The following is a 21,200-nucleotide window of genomic DNA, read 5'->3' on the forward strand; positions in this document are numbered from 1 at the left end:
GGCCGGGAATAAAATAGATAGGTACAACTGAAGGATGGCGCACTGGTGAGGTTTAGCAGAATAAGGCTAAACAAGTGGGATCAATTGAAATAAGCACAAGGATCAAATCTAGGTCTCTGGGTTGGTGTCCAACACTCTATAAATGAATCCAGTTCTTAAATCCAAATGCTAGACAGGATGGATAACCATAACAGACTTAGTGTATAGAGAATCAACTCTAATGTCCCAATATGCATATGCAATAAATGTTCAAACAGAGCTGGCTGAACCAGTACAACACAGCCCACAACGTTTTCCAATAATATGACAGCTGAGGGAAGGAGATAGGTGTGCAGAATATCACAGTTCACCAAATAACAGTGTAATAGGCGGAAGCGTACCAGAAGGTAGTGCAAAATTAGCTTATCTGTATTAGGGTCTCCAAGAGGGAATCTCAGCTTCGGTCCGTGTGTCAGGAACCGGTAAACCAGCGAGTGCAGTACGCAGTACTTCTTAGTCTCGGGCAGCCGTCCCCATACAAACACCGCAATCAACTGGTTTATCAATATGCACAAGGGATAAGCCTAGTCTCCAAGACTTTTGTGAAGATCTTTAGGTCTGCTTTATGGAGTGATGGGTGATAGTTTATGAAGTTAGACAGATCCCTTTTTGGTTTCAGGATAGCTGTAATTTTTGTTGTGTCTGGGTGGAAGGATACACCATCGCGAAATCGATGCTTCTGTTCCTCCATTTATATCACTTTTTTTTTCAAATCCCCCTTAACTTATCTTTCAATCGCCTTGTTCTCAGAGTCCGATCCCCTTCTCTTCATCACTGTCCTGCGCTCCTCCGTGCTCGCAGTGAATGTCGGGCATGATAATATCATCACGCCCGACATTCACTGCGAGCACAGCACGGAAGAGGGGACCATGGAGGGAGCCGGATCACCCCCTGACCTGAACGGTCAGGTGACTGCAAAAGGTGAGGTTTTTTTGTTTTGTTTTTTACAGGAGTTCTGCCTCGGGCCCCCTTGTCCACTGGGCACCTGCCCATCGTGCCCAGTCGGAAAGACGGCCCTGGTTTGAGGCCAGGGCTTTGCGGAGGCCAGTCAAGTCCTTCCACATAGGTAAAACCATTGTTTGATGGACTCTGCTTTGTGCACTGGGGCACTGTCATGTTGAAACAGAAAAAGGGCCTTCCCCAAACTGTTGCCACAAAGTTGTAAGCACACAGTTCTGTAGAATGTCATTGTATGCTGTAACATTAAGATTTCCCATCACTGGAACGAAGGCAGTTTGGAACACTATAATGAGTGTTACAACCTAGGACAGATGCTTTTATTTGCTACAAGTTTCAGCACTGGATGTGGCCTACTGCTTCACAGCTCAGCTGTGTTTCCTCCTAAATGATTCCACTTCACAATGACAGCACTTACAGTGGATAGAGGCAGCTTTAGCAGGGCAGAAATTTGACAAATTAACTTGTTGGAAAGGTGACATCCTATGACAATGTGACATTGAACGTCACTGAACTCTTCAGTACGGCCCATCCTGGTGCAATGTTTGACTAGAGATTGCATGGCTGTATGCTTGCTTTTATGTACCTGTTAGCAACGAGCGTGGCTGACATGGCTAAACACACTAATTAAAATGGGTGTGCACATACTTTTGGCCATTAATTGTAATGTCTGACAACCAATCTCGGGACCTGTGAAGGTTTGGGAAAGTGGTTGTACGGTGTTCAAAAGTCTCTGAAGACATTAACTATAGAGAAAACGTCATTGTAAACACACAGTCTTCATTCTTTGAAGCTCACTGAACCTCATTCTGCAACACAAAATCGTACTTTTGGATGCAATAGGAAATGCAAAACTGTGACTAGCCCATATATAGCAACAGGCGTCTCAACCTATCCAGCTGCTTCTATCAGATGGAACAAAAGTTGCGTCCCGCGGTCCCCATGTTGACGTGCTGATCTGCGCTCTTTACCATTGAAACGAGCACAATCGCACAGAAACAAAGAAGTGCTTGAACGGCATGTCAGTATATTTGTAGCTCTGTAAATCATTCTCATAGAATCCAAAAGCAGCTACCACAGGGGCGTTTTTAATACAATGTATGACACGCATCCATATTTCTAAACATGGATGGACGTGGTTTACTTTGTGACAAATAGTCACCCTGGTAAGTTGTACAGACTCATGTAGAGTTGGAATCACTTGTGCCTTGAATGTACATAGGAAAAGACTCATGCAAAAAACAAACAAACATTTACATTCATATGTTCAATACAACAGTAGCATTTGTGCCAAGCGTATGTAAGAGGTATAAGTGTGTATACTTAGACCCTACAAGATAGCATAGAGATATAGCTTAACAGTGTCAGCAGTAAATGTGTCTGGACAGTTAATAAATGCTAAAGTCACATTTTCGATATATGTAATTACATACAAACACAAAATGAACGAGATACAGACATCTGTGGTCTCCCTTTTTAAAAAATCAAAAGGCAAACTTCTTTCCTGCACTAGTCCACATGGATATGTCAATTAAATAATGCAAATAATCAGCCTATAATAGTTGCAACACTAGAGTACCCTTTGCTGGGGAGGTCAATCACAAGCAGCTAGCCATTGTTGCTGATAGCCATCATCCTCATTGTGTATCTTGGACCAGGTGTATCTACATCCAGGTGCAACAATACTTTAGTCACAATTACGCGAAAACACACTTACCGTATTTTTCGCTCCATAAGACGCACTTTTTCCCCCCAAAAAAGTGGGGGAAAAAGTGTGTGCGTCTTATGGAGCGAATACTGCTGGCAAGAAAGAAAAAAAAAACCTTACATTTCCAGCTTGGAGAAGCGAGTCCCGGCCAGGCTGCAGTTCCTCCTGATCGTCCGTCCCTCCGCCTATCTGTGAGGACCTAGCTATCACATGGGACGGCATCTGTCATGTGGTGCACATCCCATGTGATAGCTAGGTCCTCACAGATAGGCGGAGGGACGGACGATCAGGAGGATCCAAAGTGCTGAAGACATCGCGCGCAGAGGGAATAAGGTAAGTTATCAATATTGTGTGTGTGTGTGCGCTGGAGTAGGAGAGAGAGAGAAGAGCAATGAATATACAGAGGAGGGAGAGAAGAGCAATGTATTTTGTCATGTGCAAGCTATTTTGTAGACATATACATCTGCAAAATATAGTGTGTGTGTGTGTGTGTGTGTGTGTGTGTGTGTGTGTTGGTGAGTGAGTGGGGACCAGTGTATTTTGTGTGAGTGAAGGGGCCAGTGTATGTTTTCCTCCTCTAAAAACTAGGTGCGTCTTATAGTCAGGTGCGTCTTATGGAGCGAAAAATACGGAACTTTCCTCGGCCTGCGCTTGCCATTCCCCGCTCTCACTCCAGATTTAAGTACTCGTAATTATAAGATGCACCAAAATCTGGATACATATTATTTTGGCATGCGTGAGAAGAAATTTGTAGATTACACAAAAGTTAGATGTATATCCATTTCTACATGAGCCCCAATGTGACTTGAATTACTCAAGGACTGTTTACATCAATGTACTGGGAAACAAACACATTGCAGAAACAGGAAGTACTGTTAACAGTGCTTCCTGCTTCTCGCTTCCTGGAAAAGTGCCAGGTATACTGTGTGCAACAAACATCTTACAGCAGTGATTTAGTCAGTTGTGTCCATATGTCAAGGCTCTCTTGTGTCCACAATGTATTAACGAGCTGAAACAATGGTTAAGGTGAACTAAGGTGATATTTATTGTTTACAACAAGCAGGATTGGATCTCAGTGGCTGAAGGGCCAGGCAAGGCAGGTAACAGAAATTCCTTGTTAGGGTGAGGATTCCAGAGATGCAGGAAGGCGGGTCAGGGTGCCAGAATTCAGGAGCGTGATCAGGATGAGCCGAAGTCGAAAGCTAGGTATAACAAGGTGAGTATTGCTAGATAGCATACAAGAACTGGGAACCAAGCACTGCAATAATCCAACAAAGTCTGGTTGTGAAAGGTAGTCATCAGAATTAACAGCTAGAGCTGAGGGAGGCAGCTCAGCTGCTTCTAGAGCACATGATCCCCTTAGTGGCCACTGGTGGTGAAAATGCAGTACTGCACCTGTAAGGACTCAGACCGTTACACCATGTGACTTTATAAGACCTATTACTTGATTGATAAAGGTAAATGAATTGCATTTACAAAATTCTGTAATTCTGAATACCACTAGTGATGTCATATTTGCCTACTTCCCAAGAAGCAAGTGCATGGGATGTGACAAGTTTTGTGTCATCATGGCCCTGCCCCCGCTGTGCAATGAGTCATCATGGTCCCGCCCATTTTGTAAGAAGGTCGGGTGAGGTCAGTGAGTGGCTTACTATTACAGGACGACTCCCCAAAAGTCGGAGTCTCCCAGACATTCCTCTAGCGTAGGCAAGTAAGTAGTGATCACATTTGCGAAGTGACTGAATAATTAAGTATAAGCATAGTGGTTTTGTAAAATATGGGTGTATGTGGGAGTGCCGGTTTATGCAAAATTATGGTGCAAAAAGATGTGATAATGGAGTGTAAGAGAGGGATAAAGAAGAGGAGAAAAAAGCAAAAACAAAACCTGTACACCTACAGTAAAAGGTCTTAGCATTCTTGTACTCAGGGCCATCTTAACAACATTATGGGCCCCCTGGGCAAAGCAGTGCACCGGGGCCCATATATATATATATATATATATATATATATATATGTTAAAAAAAAAGAAAAAAAAGTGATTATATATATATATATATATATATATATATATATATATATATATATATATATATATATATATATATATATCTATATATATAATCCGAACCTTCAGAGTAGAGGTGGGGTGGAGGAAAGGAGAGTGGGGCCAAACTCTGGAGTTCTGACAGTGGGCGGAGGCTTTGCTCGGGTGCAGCGCCTGGCCGCCTAGTGAGCAATGCAGGAAGACCTGTGAGGTGTAGCTAGATCCAAACCACTAACCTGTGAGTTGTCTCTTGCAGCAGACAGCAAGGGCCTTTTTCTGAAGACACTGCACAGCCGGGGCATCCAGCAGGTTGAGTTGTGCTCGCAGTGAATGTCGGGCGTGATGACATCACACCCGACATTCACTGCGAGCGCAGTGCGGAAGAGGGGACCAGGAAGGGAGCCGGATCGCCAACTGACCTGCACGGTCGGATGACCGCAAAAGGTAAGTTTTTTTTTTCTTTCCTCTAAGAGTCCTGTCTTGGGCCCGCTTGCCCGCTGGGCCCCCGGGCAATTGCCCATCGTGCCCAGTCGGAATGACGGCCCTGGTTGTACTGAATGTGGCTATAGCAAATATTCAGGGTACAGTAGATCAAAATTAACGATTGTATAGTGCACAAAGTGCAGTAGTACAAACAAAATCCCTTTGCAGGTTCAAAGTATATAAAAAAATAAAATGTGCATTAAAATAGAATGATTTTCATGAGATTATCATCTGGATGCAGTTTTGAGTGGGTGCCAATCAGAGTTTAATCTTGGGCAGTCCGCCCTTGGTGGTTATGTTAACAATTGACAAAGTTTTCTTTCAGTAAAAGCAGTTTATTTCCATGAAGTAAAAGCAATAGTCACACTCACATGTAAGTTGTAGATGTAGAGTTTTGGAGATGCCAATAGCGCTTTTAGTCTCTCCTGGCTCTATGCACTGAGTGTAATGGTAAGGCAAAGAGTCTGCCCCACGTGCTCACAATTCCACTCACTATTTGTATTCCCGAGAGGTGTGGGAGCCTCTTAGGTGCAAAAAAAAAAACATTTTGCAAATGTGCTACTTAGAATAATATATGTGATATATTGGTAAGTTCCAATGCGTTTCGACAGTCTGTGGCTGACTTCCTCAGGGGTATCCTTCTTAACCATGTAGAACTCCCCTGTGGAAGACACAGTATGGTGCTCTACATAGTCAGAGTAGGCAGGTCATGGTGCTCACCGCCTGATATTGTGGCATCAGAGGGCGAAGCGCGTAATGACATCATATATGTAACCACAGGCCTCAACTGCTACGCAATGACACTTTGGCATAATCACTCAGCTTTGGATGGGCTATAATGATGTGAGTTGCTTCATACAGCCCTCATCCACCCTCTCTTCTCCATCTGGGAGAATTGCAGACTTTCCCGGGAATATAGACTATAGTTACACAGCTTTTTTCATGAGCAGGAACCCAGACTTAAGCTCAGCAGACTGTCCTTTACATTGGCAAGAATCCTGAGTATTTAACCTTACTGAGGAGGCCAAGTCCTGCCAAACAGAAAGCTCCTTGACTGGTTCACCTGCCTACTGGACAAGAATGCTGAACCCATGTACACTAGTGCAGAACCACACAAGAAATGACATCAACCACTTTGTCTAAATATCTATAAGATAGCCTAGATATATTCTTTTCACTTACCGAGTGAGGGTGCAGGGTTATACAACTGGGCTCTGGTCAGCCCCTCCATCAGGGCCCAAGGGTCTTTCGCTATTGTTATGGACCTAGCATTGTAAATGTTGAAATAGAGAATGAATTCATGCAGCAAAGTGTTGTCGATGTGCAGATGTCTTTAATGCAAGTTGCAGCTATATTAATTATACAATTTTCATCTTAGTACAAACAGCTTCTTAGGGGAAACAAACACACAGACAGCAAGTACAATCTATGTCTTTCAGCGTGGAGCATGTGGGCAATTGTCCCGAGGTAAGGATGAGGCTTCCTTTGTACATAAAACTTCTGCCGAGTTATTAACTTGCTCTCACTGGCCAGAACATCAATCCCACATCAGATTTTTTAAGGAAGGAATTATTCACAACTATACTGCTGAGCCATAATGCCATACTATTCCACATCTCCCGACTTTGGATGGGACAGTCCCAATTCAAGGACTCTCTCCCGGCGTTCGATCCAAGGATCAGAATGTTATGAAGTTTGTCTATGAAGAGTAATAGTGGAAAATAGCGGCAATGAATGTGCAAGTGTTTTGAAGGAGGGAGGGTAAGGATCAGCTTAGAGATGCAGAAGCCCTGGTCATACTCCCAGGGTGTAGCCATGCCCCCCCCCCCCCTTCTACAGACTGTCCTGATTTTGAAGAGCTCCAAAGATGGGAGGTATGCTACTCCTGCATCCCTTTCCTTAGCGGCAAGATGTTAGTAATTCTGAAGGTGCTGTACTGTGGGCCTATAACTTGTGCTAATCCGCAGGGGAAGATGTTGTCAGCCCTTGCCGGGCATTTAGGGTAGTTTTTACTCCATAGTAACCAAAGAAAATTGCTACTAATTTCCAACTGCAAGTAGTCACTGTGGCTATGAACAGAAAACTGTGTGGAGAAACGCCTGCCCATAATTTATCTCACAAAGCCTCTGGTTATTACTTGGCAATAAAGTATGCATTCAAACTTGCATCTCTTCTTGTCCAGGCACCCTGGGGAACTGTCCTATTACACAGCTGCCACAGGGCTCAAAGGAGACTGCAAAAGAAAACTACAAGTGCAAAACAAGGAGGGGCATTGACAAACACAAGACATATGTATTCTCAGTTTCACTCGTAAATTACCAACTGCTATTGTTTGGTTTTCACAGCAGTAATAATACCAGCTATAGAGGCAGGACAAGGAATTCATTAGCACTTGCCAAATATTAACCTATCAACATTTAGAGACTGCAACTTTTTTGTCAGATTTTATTAACTTGGGTGTGATTAGCTGTGCCACAAGTGAGTCAAACATGCATTATTTATGAGTAAGTACTTACATAGAATAGAAGAACACACAAGCATGCATGGATTATTGCTTTATGTTGTCCCGGACCAGTATCCTCGATACCTCACAATAAGACCCAATTGTAAAGTGCTACAGATTTTGCTGGCGATATATAAATAAATGTTGATGATGATGATGATGATGAAGGAGAGAGCTATGAGGTACAGAGAAAGCCGGCCTGTGAGAAAGCATTGAGTGTTCTGACAGCAAGACACGGCTGTGGACCTATTAGCTGAGGGCTCGGCGATAGATTATGTTCTCTTTTTGCTTAACAAGTAAATAAAAGAACAATTCAGAATCTGATGACAGGTTCTCTTAGATATTTGTCACTGTATTACCATTATCTATGCAGTTCAGTGCAAGCTATTGTCCTCTGTTATCTGACATTTCCCAGCTAAGGGTACATAGAAGGGGTGGGGTACGGCATATCGGTGCTGAGTACCCCGACAAGACTTACTCCGATATCTTGAGCCCAAACACACACACACAGACTAGGATCAATTTGTTAGCAGCCAATTAACGTACCAGTATGTTTTTTGGAGTGTGGGAGGAAACCGGAGCACCCGGAGGAAACCCACGCAAACACGGAGAGAACATACTAACTCCTCACAGATAAGGCCATGGACGGGAATTGAACTCATGACCCCAGTGCTGTAAGGCAGAAGTGCTAACCACTACACCACCATGCTGCCCACATCCTAAATCAACCCCATAGAGTCCATGTGACTTTTGCCTGCATGAGCTCTAATAGATATGCTAGTGTTAGAGCCAGTGCAAGACTCTAAGCACACAATATTTGCACCCAAAAATCTTTAATATTCATATTATTATTATCATTTATGCAGCACTGACATACTCTGCAGTGTTTTACAGTTAGGAATAAATACAATAGGTATACAAACTAGGTATTAACAGACAGACCAAGAGGGAAGCAGACCCTGCACGCATACTTAAAATCTATTGGAAAATTGGAATTTGATACAAGATATCCACAGGAGTTGGGTATTTAATTGCGTCTACCAAAACGCCAAGAGATACCCCTACATGATGAGCGCAATGCTGTCATTAGCGACAGAGTATTAATCCCGACTGTTTGAAAAAGAGACGTGAACAATTGCGACCAATTGAAGATGAAGATCCTGGCAGGGCAAAATTACGTCACTTTCATGGGCGACATTATCATTCGTGCTGTTAAGATGATAATGCAAAGAGGCGCCGGCTTACAAGGTAGAAAATTTTGTAAAAAACATTGTACAGCCGTCGGTTCTTTACATTACTATTTTAACAGCACAAATGATAGTGTTGGGCTTGAAAGTAATGTAATTTTGCCCTGCCGGGATCTTCATTGGTCGCAATTGTTTCACATCTCATTTTCGACAGTCGGGATTAACACTCTGTCAGTAATGACAGCATCACACTCATCATGTCGGGGTATGTCTTGTCAGCGTTTTGGTAGACGCTGTAATGACTACCATCGATCCACAGATTGCACATTGATCTAGCTCAGTGGTTCCCAAACTTTTGCAGTTCGCGGCACCCTTAGAGTCTCCAAATTTTTTCAAGGCACCCCTCCAAAATAATTACTGAACAGTCCTGTTTTAGAAGTACTTGGGTCAAAAAATTGTAATAAGTATTTAGGTCAGGACAGAAATACTTATTTGGATGCAAAAATGCCCCCTCTGCATCCAGGCACTCTGCCCCCTCTGCAGCCCTCTGTCACGCTGCCCCCTCTGCAGCCCTCTGTCACGCTGCCCCCTCTGTCACGCTGCCCCCCTCTGCCATGCTGCCCCCGTCCCCCTCTGCCCCCCTCCGCTGTCACGATCCTTCTCACTCTGCCCCCCTCTGCTGCCCCGCTGTCACGATCCTTCTCACTCTGCATAAAAACTTACCAATCCGCACGGCGTCGGGACCCAGCAGCCTCCTCTCTCCCGCAGCTGTCACTGACGTCGATATTCAGTGACAGCTGCGGGAGAGAGGAGGCTGCTGGGTCCTTGCGCCGCGCGGATTGGTAAGTTTTTGTGTTCTTTCTTTTTTCTATGGCTGGCGCGGGGCAGCCCAGTGACAGCGCCGTGGCACCCCTGGGAGCCGCGGCGCACACTTTGGGAACCGCCGATCTAGCTACATTGTAAAGGGAAAAGTGCTTTCTTGAACTATGTGATCCAGTTACACAGCAATGATGATTTGTGGGTCTGAGAGATGATTGAGTATAGAAGGACAATGGGTATAATAGAATGTGGAGTAGAACGCTTGAAGGTTTGGAGTCCTGAAACCAGGAATGGGAGCAGGTAATGAGTGTAGATAAGATGCACAGATCTTGGAAGAATCCAGTTAAGAAATATTTGAGCCAAAGAAAGAGTTGCAGGTTGGGGAAGTTTTGTTAACATTAAAGTATAGATTTTAAAATTCTGATTTAATTAGATTATAAATCTTCCTCTGTTTTTTTTCACATTATAGCATGTTACTTTTGTTATTTAAATCCACAAGTCAAATTAGTGCTCCAAGGCTGGACACACACATTACTCTGTGATCTGATTGGATAATTATAAAAATCCAGTAACATTACAATTGGAATGCAATGGAAATTGGCTCCACTTGAACCTACTATGTAAGGGCCAGCTAATAACCTCACACACATCCACAAGATTTTCCATCTTGCCAGTTCAAATCAGGTCCGAATGGATTTTGAATGTTTAGGACGGGACCACAAAGTGTACAAGTTTGATAAATTTGGTCATTTATCCAGACTAACTAAAATACAGAACACAAAACAATTTCTTCCAGATCCTAAGCAAGGACACACGAATGTATTTAACATCCCATAGATTTTTCTGGCTAACACGGTACTGCAATAATAATAAAAAAAATATTTTTTGCTACACATTTTGATATATTTAAAACATAGCTTAAAATAAATTATGAGCAAACCCATCATTTATAATTTAGACAAATTACAGGCTCACTTTTAGGAGCACAACCAAAAATACAAGTTACTTTACATACAGCTACTAATAATAACTACAAATATTTATATAGGAGTTTGAGTAGGTTATCAGTATGGAAAATGTATGAGATAAGAGCGGGGGGGGTAAGAGCAGGGGGATATTTCCCAACACTGAGTAAGTTTCCTGCCAGTTGTTAGAACCCAGCAGAAAGGCTTACAACCATTTATATTAGAAAATGTTATACTGCAATAATTTCCCATGTGTTAGCTACCTTGGTAAACCCGTCCACACTCCATCTGGTGCACCAGATAAAGGTACTGTAGTGCCTGTGACTCTGAGCTCTGCCTGGACTTGTCCTCCCCACTCTCTCTTGATTGACAGCCCTCCTTGTGTATTAGCCTGGTCGCCGGAGTCACGTGCGTTAACGACAGCCCGCCCGCGGACTCCGATTGGTCAGCGGGTGTTCGTGACGTCACGGCCCCCGATCAGCTGTTTCCAAACTCCAGTTGTACAACAACAAAAGCTTCAGTTGGGAGGTGAGAAGCAAACGGAGAAGCAGCGACCCGCTTTGTGTTGTCACAGCCGCACCTGTAGCTATTGCCATTAGCTGCCGCAGACGGGTGCTTATATCTACCTCAGTAACGCCAAGGAAACTACTAAACCAGGCATTCAATCCAAAGTAACCAAGGACGAGTAAGTAACTGTCTAGTTACACTAGTTTCTTGTAGCCGTGGTCCGGTTGTGACCGTTGTAAGTTGTGTCTGAACAGTTGTGTGCGGGAAACTTTTTTTTTTAACCTCTCAGTTACCTGTGTGCAGGCAGAATGTAGGGGATAAACGGTTGTATTGGGCGTTTCTTGCCGTACGCCGCAGAGGGAGCGTTTTCGAACGTTAGCGTTTTTATTAAAGAGGTTTTTTTTACCCGTTGCTATAGGTAGACGCGCGTAGTGACGCTTGGTAGAGCAGTATCCTCCTAGAGCTCACAGCGCTCGGCCCGTGCTGTTGTTTTCTGTAGTAGCTGCCCCCTTCCTTTGTGTGACATTGATGACGTTTTTTTTTGGATTGAGTGAACTCAAACAGGTCTCCGCCCATTGTCCCTGCCTATGGTGCGTTCTCAAACTGGTGACGCAATGGACTGTTAACGTGACGTCCACACCTCAGTCCCTCTTCTACCTAGGTGATCCCAGTGCATTGCTGTAGATAACAGGTTTATTCAGCATTTTATAGGGGAGCTGAAAGAAATGTTGGGTCTCTTCTCTATTACAACCTTTCACAGAATGGTTAATTTGTTTTTGCTTTGAGCTAGGTAAGTTGTAGCTCAAGTTACAGTGGGACTACAACGTTTAGTAGGTCCTGCCATTCAAAGACAGCCACTCAGACTTGCTTGGACTTGTAGTTCCTCAACAGGTGGATGGCACAGGTTACTCAGTCTGTCCCACAGTAAACCATTTTCACTGTGTCTAATTACATCGGAAAGCAATAATAGCACTTGTTTTCCTGGCACTAGGTAGGCAAACGGATGATCTATTTCTCTGGCAGTGTTCCTAGGAAAGTTATAAAACATGCCAGATTCTCTCAGGCATGTAAACCACTGGTTACCTAAAATAACAACATTTCTTTGAAACTTCTACTATCTAGCTATAATCTATGTTCTCTGACATGAGTTCTGAAAGAAAGGAAACAAAACTGCATTTGTGCCTGTCTTCTGATAAATATTTGCTTGTGATTGTGTCAGAGCCGTAACTTAGAACTCTAGCGCCTGGGGCGAGAAAGGCTGATGCCGCCCCCCTAGCCCTGAATTTTAACCAAATGAACCTAAAATATTCCTAAACTGTGCCCCCCTTCAGCTTTGCGCCCTGGGCGGTTGCCCCTATCGCACAGCCCTAGTTACGGCCCTGTATTGTGTTATCACCAAGTTGGGTGTACTTTCTTTTCTTTTTTTTCTTAGGTTTTTGTAAAATTATGGGGATAATTCAATTCCCTGTCATAAGCCAACACATTCTGGCTGTGTTCATTTCATAATTTTCACAATTATTCCACCTGCATTTTGGCAAAATATGTGGTCTTATCTTCACCGATTTTTCTTTGCACCCCATAGAAGTGTGCAGAGAAATGATTGATGTTTGGGTATGATAGTACCTTGTAATGAGTCCTGCCAGACATAGTTGTGATATCTGGCTGCTCATCTGAGAATTGAATGACCCCCAAAGCATATTACAGAAATCTAAGCATTAAAAAAAAATAAAATCTAATTCACATAATTTCAGTTTGCATATAGAAAGCAGGTGGTTTAGCCAGAATGACAGCCAATGAGCGTTGGGTTCTGACCATTTTTTTAGTGAGCATGTTTTAGGAGTTGGATGTTTATTAGAATAAAAAGAAAAATCTCTGTGTTAACATTTGCAACTGTTGGACCATTTCTCATATTGATTGATTGTCAGAATAGTTGCTTCGAACAAGTTTGTGAGCCACCACAAGAAATTGTTTTTGCACCTGAGGTTAGTGGCGTAAATACAAAATATGTGAAAACCTTCTGGTTTTATTGTAAACACTTATACTTGTTTGTGTTTCTTCTGACCTAGATTCCAAACTTGTAGGGCTGCTTTTTCATATTTGTATACATACAATCCAGTGCTTTGGCTGCTGTCTCCTGGTTTGTAGTTTTCTAGGTTTTTTCATGGTCTTGTAGAGTCATAGACTTTTGCATTGCGTATTGCAACTTGCGGCACTGTGAGTTTCCTTGTCTCTTGCCAGTATCTGGGACTCCTAGTTCCACAACAACTGGAGTTGTCAACCTCTTCTGGAGATTCTTTGGCTTTTCAGCTGATAATGGGTATGATGAGTTCATAATTGTAGGTACTTTTTTAAACTTGACCTTTTGGGTTTTAATTTTTTTTTTTTTTTTTTAAACTAAAGCCTTACAAATAGAGTAAGTGCAGATTTAAGTCCTCACGTGGTGAGAGTACGCATCCATATTTCTTTTGTCCTAGGTCAGTTGTGTTCTATATATGGTGAACTGGGCTTGGGTGAAAGCTGGAACGTTGGTTAAAATAAGTTTGGTGTTTTTGCCCATAAGCTGAAGCAATTAGGGTTCTTATAAATGGTACTGTCTAGGTGGTCATTCATACTCTTCCAAACTTGGTTTTAATATATTTTATTTTCAATACCCATTTAATAACTTATAAAACATAGGTAATAAGAATTGTCCCATATACAGCATAAAAATTGCATTATACAGTTGGCAATTATTGAAAAGTAGGGACACATTTTTTAAACTTGGGGTTGACCCAGGAATGAGGAAGCGTTGTCAGCTATGCGTGAACTAGATGTGGGCATTTTTAAACCTTACCTAGTATTCAGCACATCAGTGGTTTAACATGATCAACCGCTTCTTTCCAAGCACTGGGGTCATGTGTTCGATTCCAGACCATGGCTTTATCTGTGTGTAGTTTGTATGCACTGGCGGATCCAGGGGGGGGTGATTGGGTTTGGGTCAATCGCCCCCCTAGCAGGGGCTTGCTGCCTGTGGCTGCACACTGTGTGCAGGTTCGTTCGGCAGAGACAGTGTGCAAAAAAGGGGTCTGGGACTAAATCGTTCCCCCCCCCCCCCCCCCCCCCTAAAACAATATTCTAGATCTGCCCCTGTTTGTATGTTCTCTCCGTGTTTGCGTGGGTTTTCTCCGGGTGCTCCGGTTTCCTCCCACACTCTAAAAACATACTGGTAGGTGAATTGGTTGCTATTAAATTGCTCCTTAGACTGTGTTTGTGTGTGTGTGTGTGTGTTAGGCGATTTAGATTGTGAGCAGGGGGCAGGGACTGGTGTGAATGAGGTCTCTGTACAGAGCTGCAGAATTAGTGGCGCTATATTAATAGATGAACATGTGCCCCATATTCTCTACACTGTTTGTTTTTACTTTCATATTGCATAAATGTTGGTTAAAAAAAACTCTTTAGAATATTGTTAGTAAAAATATTATCAAGGGTTTGCAATCCTGATCCCATGATGAATTGATTTAAATCTGCCTATTAATGTTTTATTACAAAAAAAGCATCAAACTATTTTTGAAAGCTTCAAGAGTCACAGGGAAATATTATATCCGTCACTTAATGATGTGCGTGTCCATAGTTTTTACTCTTTCAATGGCATATGGAATTTTTATTTATTTTTAACACTCTATTTATAAAAGGGTGTAGTCAGATTCTCAATATAACCTTGTAGAAAGTCATGAAGGAACTTTCCAAAATATGAAATGTTCGCCTGATTGGGGCTGCTGTATCCTTAGTTACCTTATGGCCAGTTTTATTGAAATTACTATGAAGGGCACATAATTCATCCTGCTAAAAAGTTCAGAAAATATGATTGTGTAAGATCCAATACCAATACATGGTAAAATGACTCCGGGGAACAGGAGAGTTTTTGAAAAGCACTATACTTTTGTATAGAAACTTTGTATTATAGCCGACTTAATGTCATATTAAACTTACAGTAAGTAAAACTATGTTACAGCCTCTTTAAAACATAATATATTTACAATGCTCTGCCATAGACATTACATTGCCTCTCAAAACCTTAAAAAAAAATTAGGGATTTTATCCTGGTGAGTAAACTGCTCCCTGTGTCTGTCCAGCTAACGGACGTCAAAACTACAACAACGTATAAGAATTGTTCATCAATTTTATTTTTCATTGAAGGCGTCCCCTAAACGGTTAAATTAATACTTATTTGACTGTAGTAAGTGCTTCTAACTGGGGATGCAATTTCGCACAAACATGTGTATCGTATCATGTTGCATGGCTAGTGTGTATTTTTATACCACTTAATGCACAAAACCCACACTGTACTTTGCTGTGCACACCAATACTTGTTATATTTGATCTATTTATAACAAACTCTCATCTATCCATAATCTATTCTCTTCAAAATCCCTCGTCCTGCTTTCCTGCTTGCCACTACAGCAACCTGGCTTGTCCCCTCTGACACCTCTCCTGCAGCCCTCTCCTAAGGGGCACTCTCCCTTATCCACACATCCAGACCTGAACAGACAAGTTGGTAGAGTAGGCATTCTACTTTCTCCCTTCTTCTCTCCCACAGCCTTCAATTATTTCAAGACTGTCTGAAAACTCAACTCTTTATTAGTTTACCCTACTTCCTCCTACACTAGAACAGCCTCACAACTGTTTCCATCTCCACTCTGAGCCCCACACATTCCTCTTATGTCAGCTCTACTTCCTTTTAATTAGAATGTTCCTTCCCTCAGTATTCATGTATGCTTTTATATTGATGAACTAATTTGCTCATTCGACATCTTGTACCACCTCTACATCAGATAACACCCAAATTTACCTATTCTCTACTATCTTGTTTGGCCAACTCTGTCTGATATTTCCATATTTATGTTTGAACAGTAACTAAAGCTTAACATGTCCAAAATAAGCTAATCTTTCCTCCTCCCAGAGTCACCACTTCTCCTAAAATTTTCTTTGCAGTCAACACCACCACAATTTCCTCCGTCTCCCAGGCTCGCTGCCTTGTTGTCGCACTTGCCTCTGGCCTCTGCTTTGCTCCTTTCTCCCATTCTCTCTTGCATTTCAGTTGCCGCCCCTTTTTAAATATTGCATTTTCTTACCCAAGATAGAACCAAAATTCATGTTTATTCTGACCTTGATTACTTCAACCTGTAGTTACTTTCCTCTTTCTGTGTGCAGCCTTTCTGTGTGTAGGGCAGCAGAAAAAGTTGCTCATTGCCAAGGGGATGATGTGATTGAGATGAGTGCTGGGATTGGGTGAGATGAAATCCTCTTGCTCACGTGGCCGTACTCCACACATCTGTGTACACATAATGACGTCATTGCACATGTATCTAATTTCTGCAATGCATATGGCTATGCCCCCATAAAGAAGTCTTCATCGGGGTGTAGAATCGTGCACCTTGTATTGTGGGGGCAGGAGTGGTTGCTCCTTAAGTTGCGAACCATGGGGAAGTCGCCACAGTCCTGATCAGATTCCATTGTCTTTAGCCAAGTTCTAAAAGTGATATAATTTTATTTGTTTCAAGTTCCACTGACATAATGATAATTCAGCAGTCATCAATAAAATAAAAGCTACATATAAAGCAAGACTAATTTTATTTGTGATATGGCTATGTAGGACAGTGTTGTTGTCTGTCTTTACCTCAGTACAATAACTTTTCAAGTCTAAAAGCTTTGCTTAATCTTAAAATTGCAAATAAGATGCATAATTGGTTTACAAGCGGAAACTGATCATAACCCTAATATTGTCATCTTTTTCAGGTGTTAAATAAAGTTGTGATGCTTCTCGTGTACCTCCTGAGCTGAGACATAATTGATGCACTTTATCGCTGTCTGTGCCACCTGGCTAACCCTGAGCCATCACTGTGACGTCTGAAGGACTGTATCGCGGAGACACTATATATTCTGTAATGTTCCAAAGGCTCAACAGTATGTTTATGGGAGATGCTAATAATAACTCGAGCAAAGATCCAGAGCTCAGTGAAAAAGAAGATGACGAATGGATCCTGGTTGACTTTATAGGTGAGAATTTAAATCTGTGTTTAGTAGGAGTCTCTTATTGATCAGATTGTGCACCTCGTTGTGTAGATCAGTGCATTGCGACAAGGCTCATACAAATGGAGACCACCACCACATTGGCTTTTTGCACTTTAATCGTAAATAGCACCTAATTCATAAATACATGAGCAATATGTGAAATGGGAAGCAATATGGAGACTAAGTAGCGCCCTGGTCTGTACTGGGGGTAAGCCAAGCTCTAGATCAGTGTTTCCCAACCCTAGTCCTAAAGTACCCCTAGCAGTGCATGTTTTCCATATCTCTTTGCTGGAGCACAGGTGTAATCTTTACTGACTGACACATTTTGATCCACAGGTGGTATAATTATATCACTGGTCAACTGGAAAAATTGCACTGTTAGGGGTACATGAGGACTAGGGTTGGGAAACACTGCTCTAGATCTATGTAGTACTCAAATTGCGAGGCTGCTCTTGTTTTACAGGGTATAGTGTGCACTTAGACAAAAATGGAACATGTCTACAATTAACTGTGTGCCTGGCGCTAGCCAAGAACAGCCTGTAAGCCCCCTCCCCCCCCATAAAAAAAACCCAAAAACATGCAGGTATTAGTTAATGGGATATGTATATTGATGCAAGCACAGAACTACCATGTTGTAGCAGTTATCCTCTTGAAAGTTTTCCATTTATGCTAAAGGACGGTATGGATTGATTATGGAATACATAAATGGGGTAATTTGTCCCATGGCTATCACACTTCAACTACACACAACCCACACTCTCCAAATACCCAAGCTTATATATAATATGACTTTTGCCGTCTCAAATGTTTTTATTATGTAGTTAAAGTCCTTATTGGATTAATTTTTGATGGTTAATTCTGTGTGTGTATTTACCACTTCATATAAATGGTTCCCAGAGGGATTCTAATGCTGCATCTGCCAGGTGAGAGATACATTTAGGTCAGGTTTTTGTATGTCCCTTTACAATGCCAAATTTGGAAAATATAAAATGTGTAAATCATTATCTCGCCTGTGGCTTGAAATTTTCTGATATTTCTAGTAGTGAAATAAGTCAAAGAAAAATACTGAATATATAGCTGTATACCAAAGAGGACCATCAAGAGAAATGTTCTGACTTTTCCATAGCCACTAAGGGCCTGGGCCACTACACAAGCAGGCCTTGGCCCCAATACCTTGTGTACCTGCTCCCCCACTCTTGACACCCCTGATACTAAATGGGTGAAGCAATATAAGGGAAAAACTTTGCTATGTTAAGGGTAATGGAATAAATGCTATTTGTCATTACAATACTGTCAAAAATTAAATGCTGGAAATAAATATTATATATTGTTTATCGAAATGTCCTGCAGAAACGTGTGTGTGTGATTGGGGGGTGGCAGGTTTGACCTTGGTGGAAACAGGATAGGGGGCATACATTGGCATATAGCGTGTTCATTCTATGGGCACTATCGACATGTTAGAAATTTGAGGTGAAAAAAATTAAATATAGTAGAGTAAAGGGGACATGTCCTGCAGGAAGTGGTCCATTATTGAAAGAATGTGATGACTTCCATTTCTTATAGGACAGTCCCTCTTTATTTTATTTGTAATGATACATAGCATGTTTGTTTTTTTATTTTCCTTATTAAGCGTATGTATGTCTTTTTTTTTTTTTTTTTGTGACACCCCCCCCCCTCTCTCTCCTCTTAATTCTTGCTTTCTTCTTTCTTGGCCATCAAAGTGGATACCTGCCCTAGAACACCAGAAGAAGCCTCTACATTTGAAGAAATCGATTATATTGATGAAAATCCGCTTTTGTCCTACACAACAGGTGCCTTTGAACGGTTTGGAAATCCTAGTGACTCTTTCTTTGTCCATTTCGATCCATGTCCTCTGGAAGAGAGCTGGTTTGTTACCCCACCTCCTTGTTTCACTGCTGGAGAGTTGACCACTATTGAGGTGGAGACCAGCCCTTTGGAAAACCTTCTCATTGAACACCCGAGCATGTCCGTTTATGCTGTTCGCAATGTTTGCAGTAAGCAGGCAGCTACATGTGACTCAGACTTTCGCAGCCCCAGCAGCTTAGGGTAAGTTACGTCTAGAGCGGTTATGGGCCAACAGGCGGCCCCTGCGTGCCTTCACCTGTGGCTCCCAGCTCTTGCTGCTTTACGTAACACATGTATAAAATGCCTGTTATGTTATTACAAGATGTAGTTAACTTCTTACTGAGATTAATTCTGCCCCCACCCCACCGGTTGCCCATTGCTGATCTAGAATTTTTATTTTGTAACTGGTTATACAGTATATATTTGCCACATTTAAAATGAAACTAAACAGCAAATATGTATATACATCTGTAACTTCCTTAAATGTAAACTTCTTATTTAATGGAATATAAAAAAATATTAGATTAAATCTACTATATCATGCAATTTTCCCTATTTTTTTTTTTACATCTGCTCAAAGTACTGTAGCCTGCACTGGACAATATGTGCTTGTGAGGGCATCTGCGGGCAGAGTTGGGTTAAAGTATGGAGGGGGCACTTTAGGGTCCCCACTGTCTTAGGTCTAACACTAAGGGCATTGTTGTCATTCTCAAGAGGGAATCTGTTATTGCCCCCACCATATTGCATGATGATACCGCCGTTGCCTCTCTGTGCTCTTTCCTGCTCAGACAGCGCAGGGCTTTGGTACTATTTTAATAAATTTTTATTTTATTTATTTTTTTCAGGCTGAATTCGGAGCATAAAGTGGGTCCACATGTTCATTGTTATGTTGCATCTCTTGCCACTCGCACAAACTGTCTGGACCAGACCAAGACTTTTCACTGCACTAAGTTATCAAAACGGCATTTGGAAAAACCTCTTCTCAACCGAAAGAGCCTTAGACGCCAAAATCTCATTCGAGGTCGCCATTCACATCAGATCAAGCACAGTGGGCTCCTTGTCCACCAACCTTGCCAGCGTCGGTACAATTATTGAGTGAATGCCTGAGCGAGATGATTGTTTTTTTTTGTTTGTTTTTTTTCCAAAACGAGTTGGTTCAATGCAATATCTTTCTGCCCTAGATATGTCTTGCATTTCAAAACAAAATTATGTAGTTGATGTGTAACTTCATTTTATGCATACATGTAATGGATACAATTGAGCTGTTAAAGCTCACCAGCAGGTTGAGAACGGTTTCTAAAATATAACTGTTTTAAAACGCTTTTGGCAACTGGCACAAGCCATCTTGGCATGGAAAGTGCTAAATACATTTTTACAGAGTGTGTATCTCATTTTGTACTCACGGTTTCTTAATGCAGTTATCGAGCAGAGTCTTGAGCTAACTAGCCAGTGTTTTGAATGTTGTAGTGGCCAAACCGCCACTGTTGAGCAACAATAAAAACTGTGACTTTCCAAGTCCATTATGTAACTAGAAGAATACACCGGACCTTCTAATCCATGATAAAGGTTTTGGCAAACACTGTCTGGTCATTCAGAAACCAAAAACTAGAGGGTGCATTTGTTTGTTTTTTTTTTTTTTTTTTTCATTTAAAATGTTTTTAAATAACTTCATAATATCCATGCTTGAGGGAGGGGAAAAGGGCTGTGTAACATCTTGTTGCTGAGATATAAATGAATTTTTTTTTTTATTTATTTTTTTTTTTTTTTGTTTTGTTTTATTTTAAAAAGACCTGTAGCAATTGTTTTGATTACCAGCACATAATATTCTAAAGCTTTCACTGGCGACCACTGTTTGGTACCATCCTCAGACTAGCTGGGTTTGTTTCCATCTCAGAACTTGTTTATATATAAAATGCAGGCATTTTACCTTTTGGGCATTGTATATAAATATGTATATAGCCAATGTTTATGCAATATCTAAGATACAATATTTGGCTAATATTCTAACAATCTGTTTGGAACTCTTCACTGTTGTGCCAGTCTGGTTAATCACTCTGATAACCCCTGATAG

The 21,200-nt window shown here is 41.7% G+C and overlaps 1 protein-coding gene and 1 long non-coding RNA gene across 8 annotated transcripts in view; one reads left to right on the forward strand and one right to left on the reverse strand.

Moving 5' to 3' along the window:
- The window catches only part of LOC142159169 (uncharacterized), a 64,282-nt gene extending 53,051 nt beyond the window's left edge, over positions 1 to 11,231 (reverse strand). For 6 of the 7 annotated variants that reach the window (XR_012692916.1, XR_012692917.1, XR_012692914.1 and 3 more), the window contains exon 1: positions 10,969 to 11,231. This is a non-coding gene — a long non-coding RNA (uncharacterized LOC142159169). Of the gene's footprint in view, positions 1 to 6,413; positions 6,497 to 10,968 lie in introns of all 7 variants that reach the window. The other variant, XR_012692919.1, reaches the window with a different exon arrangement.
- TP53INP1 (tumor protein p53 inducible nuclear protein 1) lies at positions 11,215 to 20,904 on the forward strand. Its single transcript, XM_075213823.1, has 4 exons — positions 11,215 to 11,390; positions 16,988 to 17,248; positions 18,985 to 19,330; positions 19,975 to 20,904. Exons 2-4 carry the CDS (start codon positions 17,137 to 17,139, stop codon positions 20,222 to 20,224), a joined length of 708 nt encoding a protein of 235 aa, XP_075069924.1. The 5' UTR covers positions 11,215 to 11,390; positions 16,988 to 17,136; the 3' UTR covers positions 20,225 to 20,904.
- Positions 20,905 to 21,200: the final 296 nt, after the last annotated feature.

This window comes from Mixophyes fleayi, chromosome 5 (genome assembly GCF_038048845.1).
Source record: "Mixophyes fleayi isolate aMixFle1 chromosome 5, aMixFle1.hap1, whole genome shotgun sequence".
Classification (NCBI taxonomy): domain Eukaryota; kingdom Metazoa; phylum Chordata; class Amphibia; order Anura; family Limnodynastidae; genus Mixophyes; species Mixophyes fleayi.

Bases quoted from the DNA above. Each gene is read 5' to 3' on its own strand.
- TP53INP1 (XM_075213823.1), top strand. From the start codon at position 17,137: ATGTTCCAAAGGCTCAACAGTATGTTTATGGGAGATGCTAATAATAAC. The intron at 17,249-18,984 runs GTGAGAATTTAA...TGGCCATCAAAG, and splicing joins GATCCTGGTTGACTTTATAG to TGGATACCTGCCCTAGAACA. The intron at 19,331-19,974 runs GTAAGTTACGTC...TATTTTTTTCAG, and splicing joins CGCAGCCCCAGCAGCTTAGG to GCTGAATTCGGAGCATAAAG.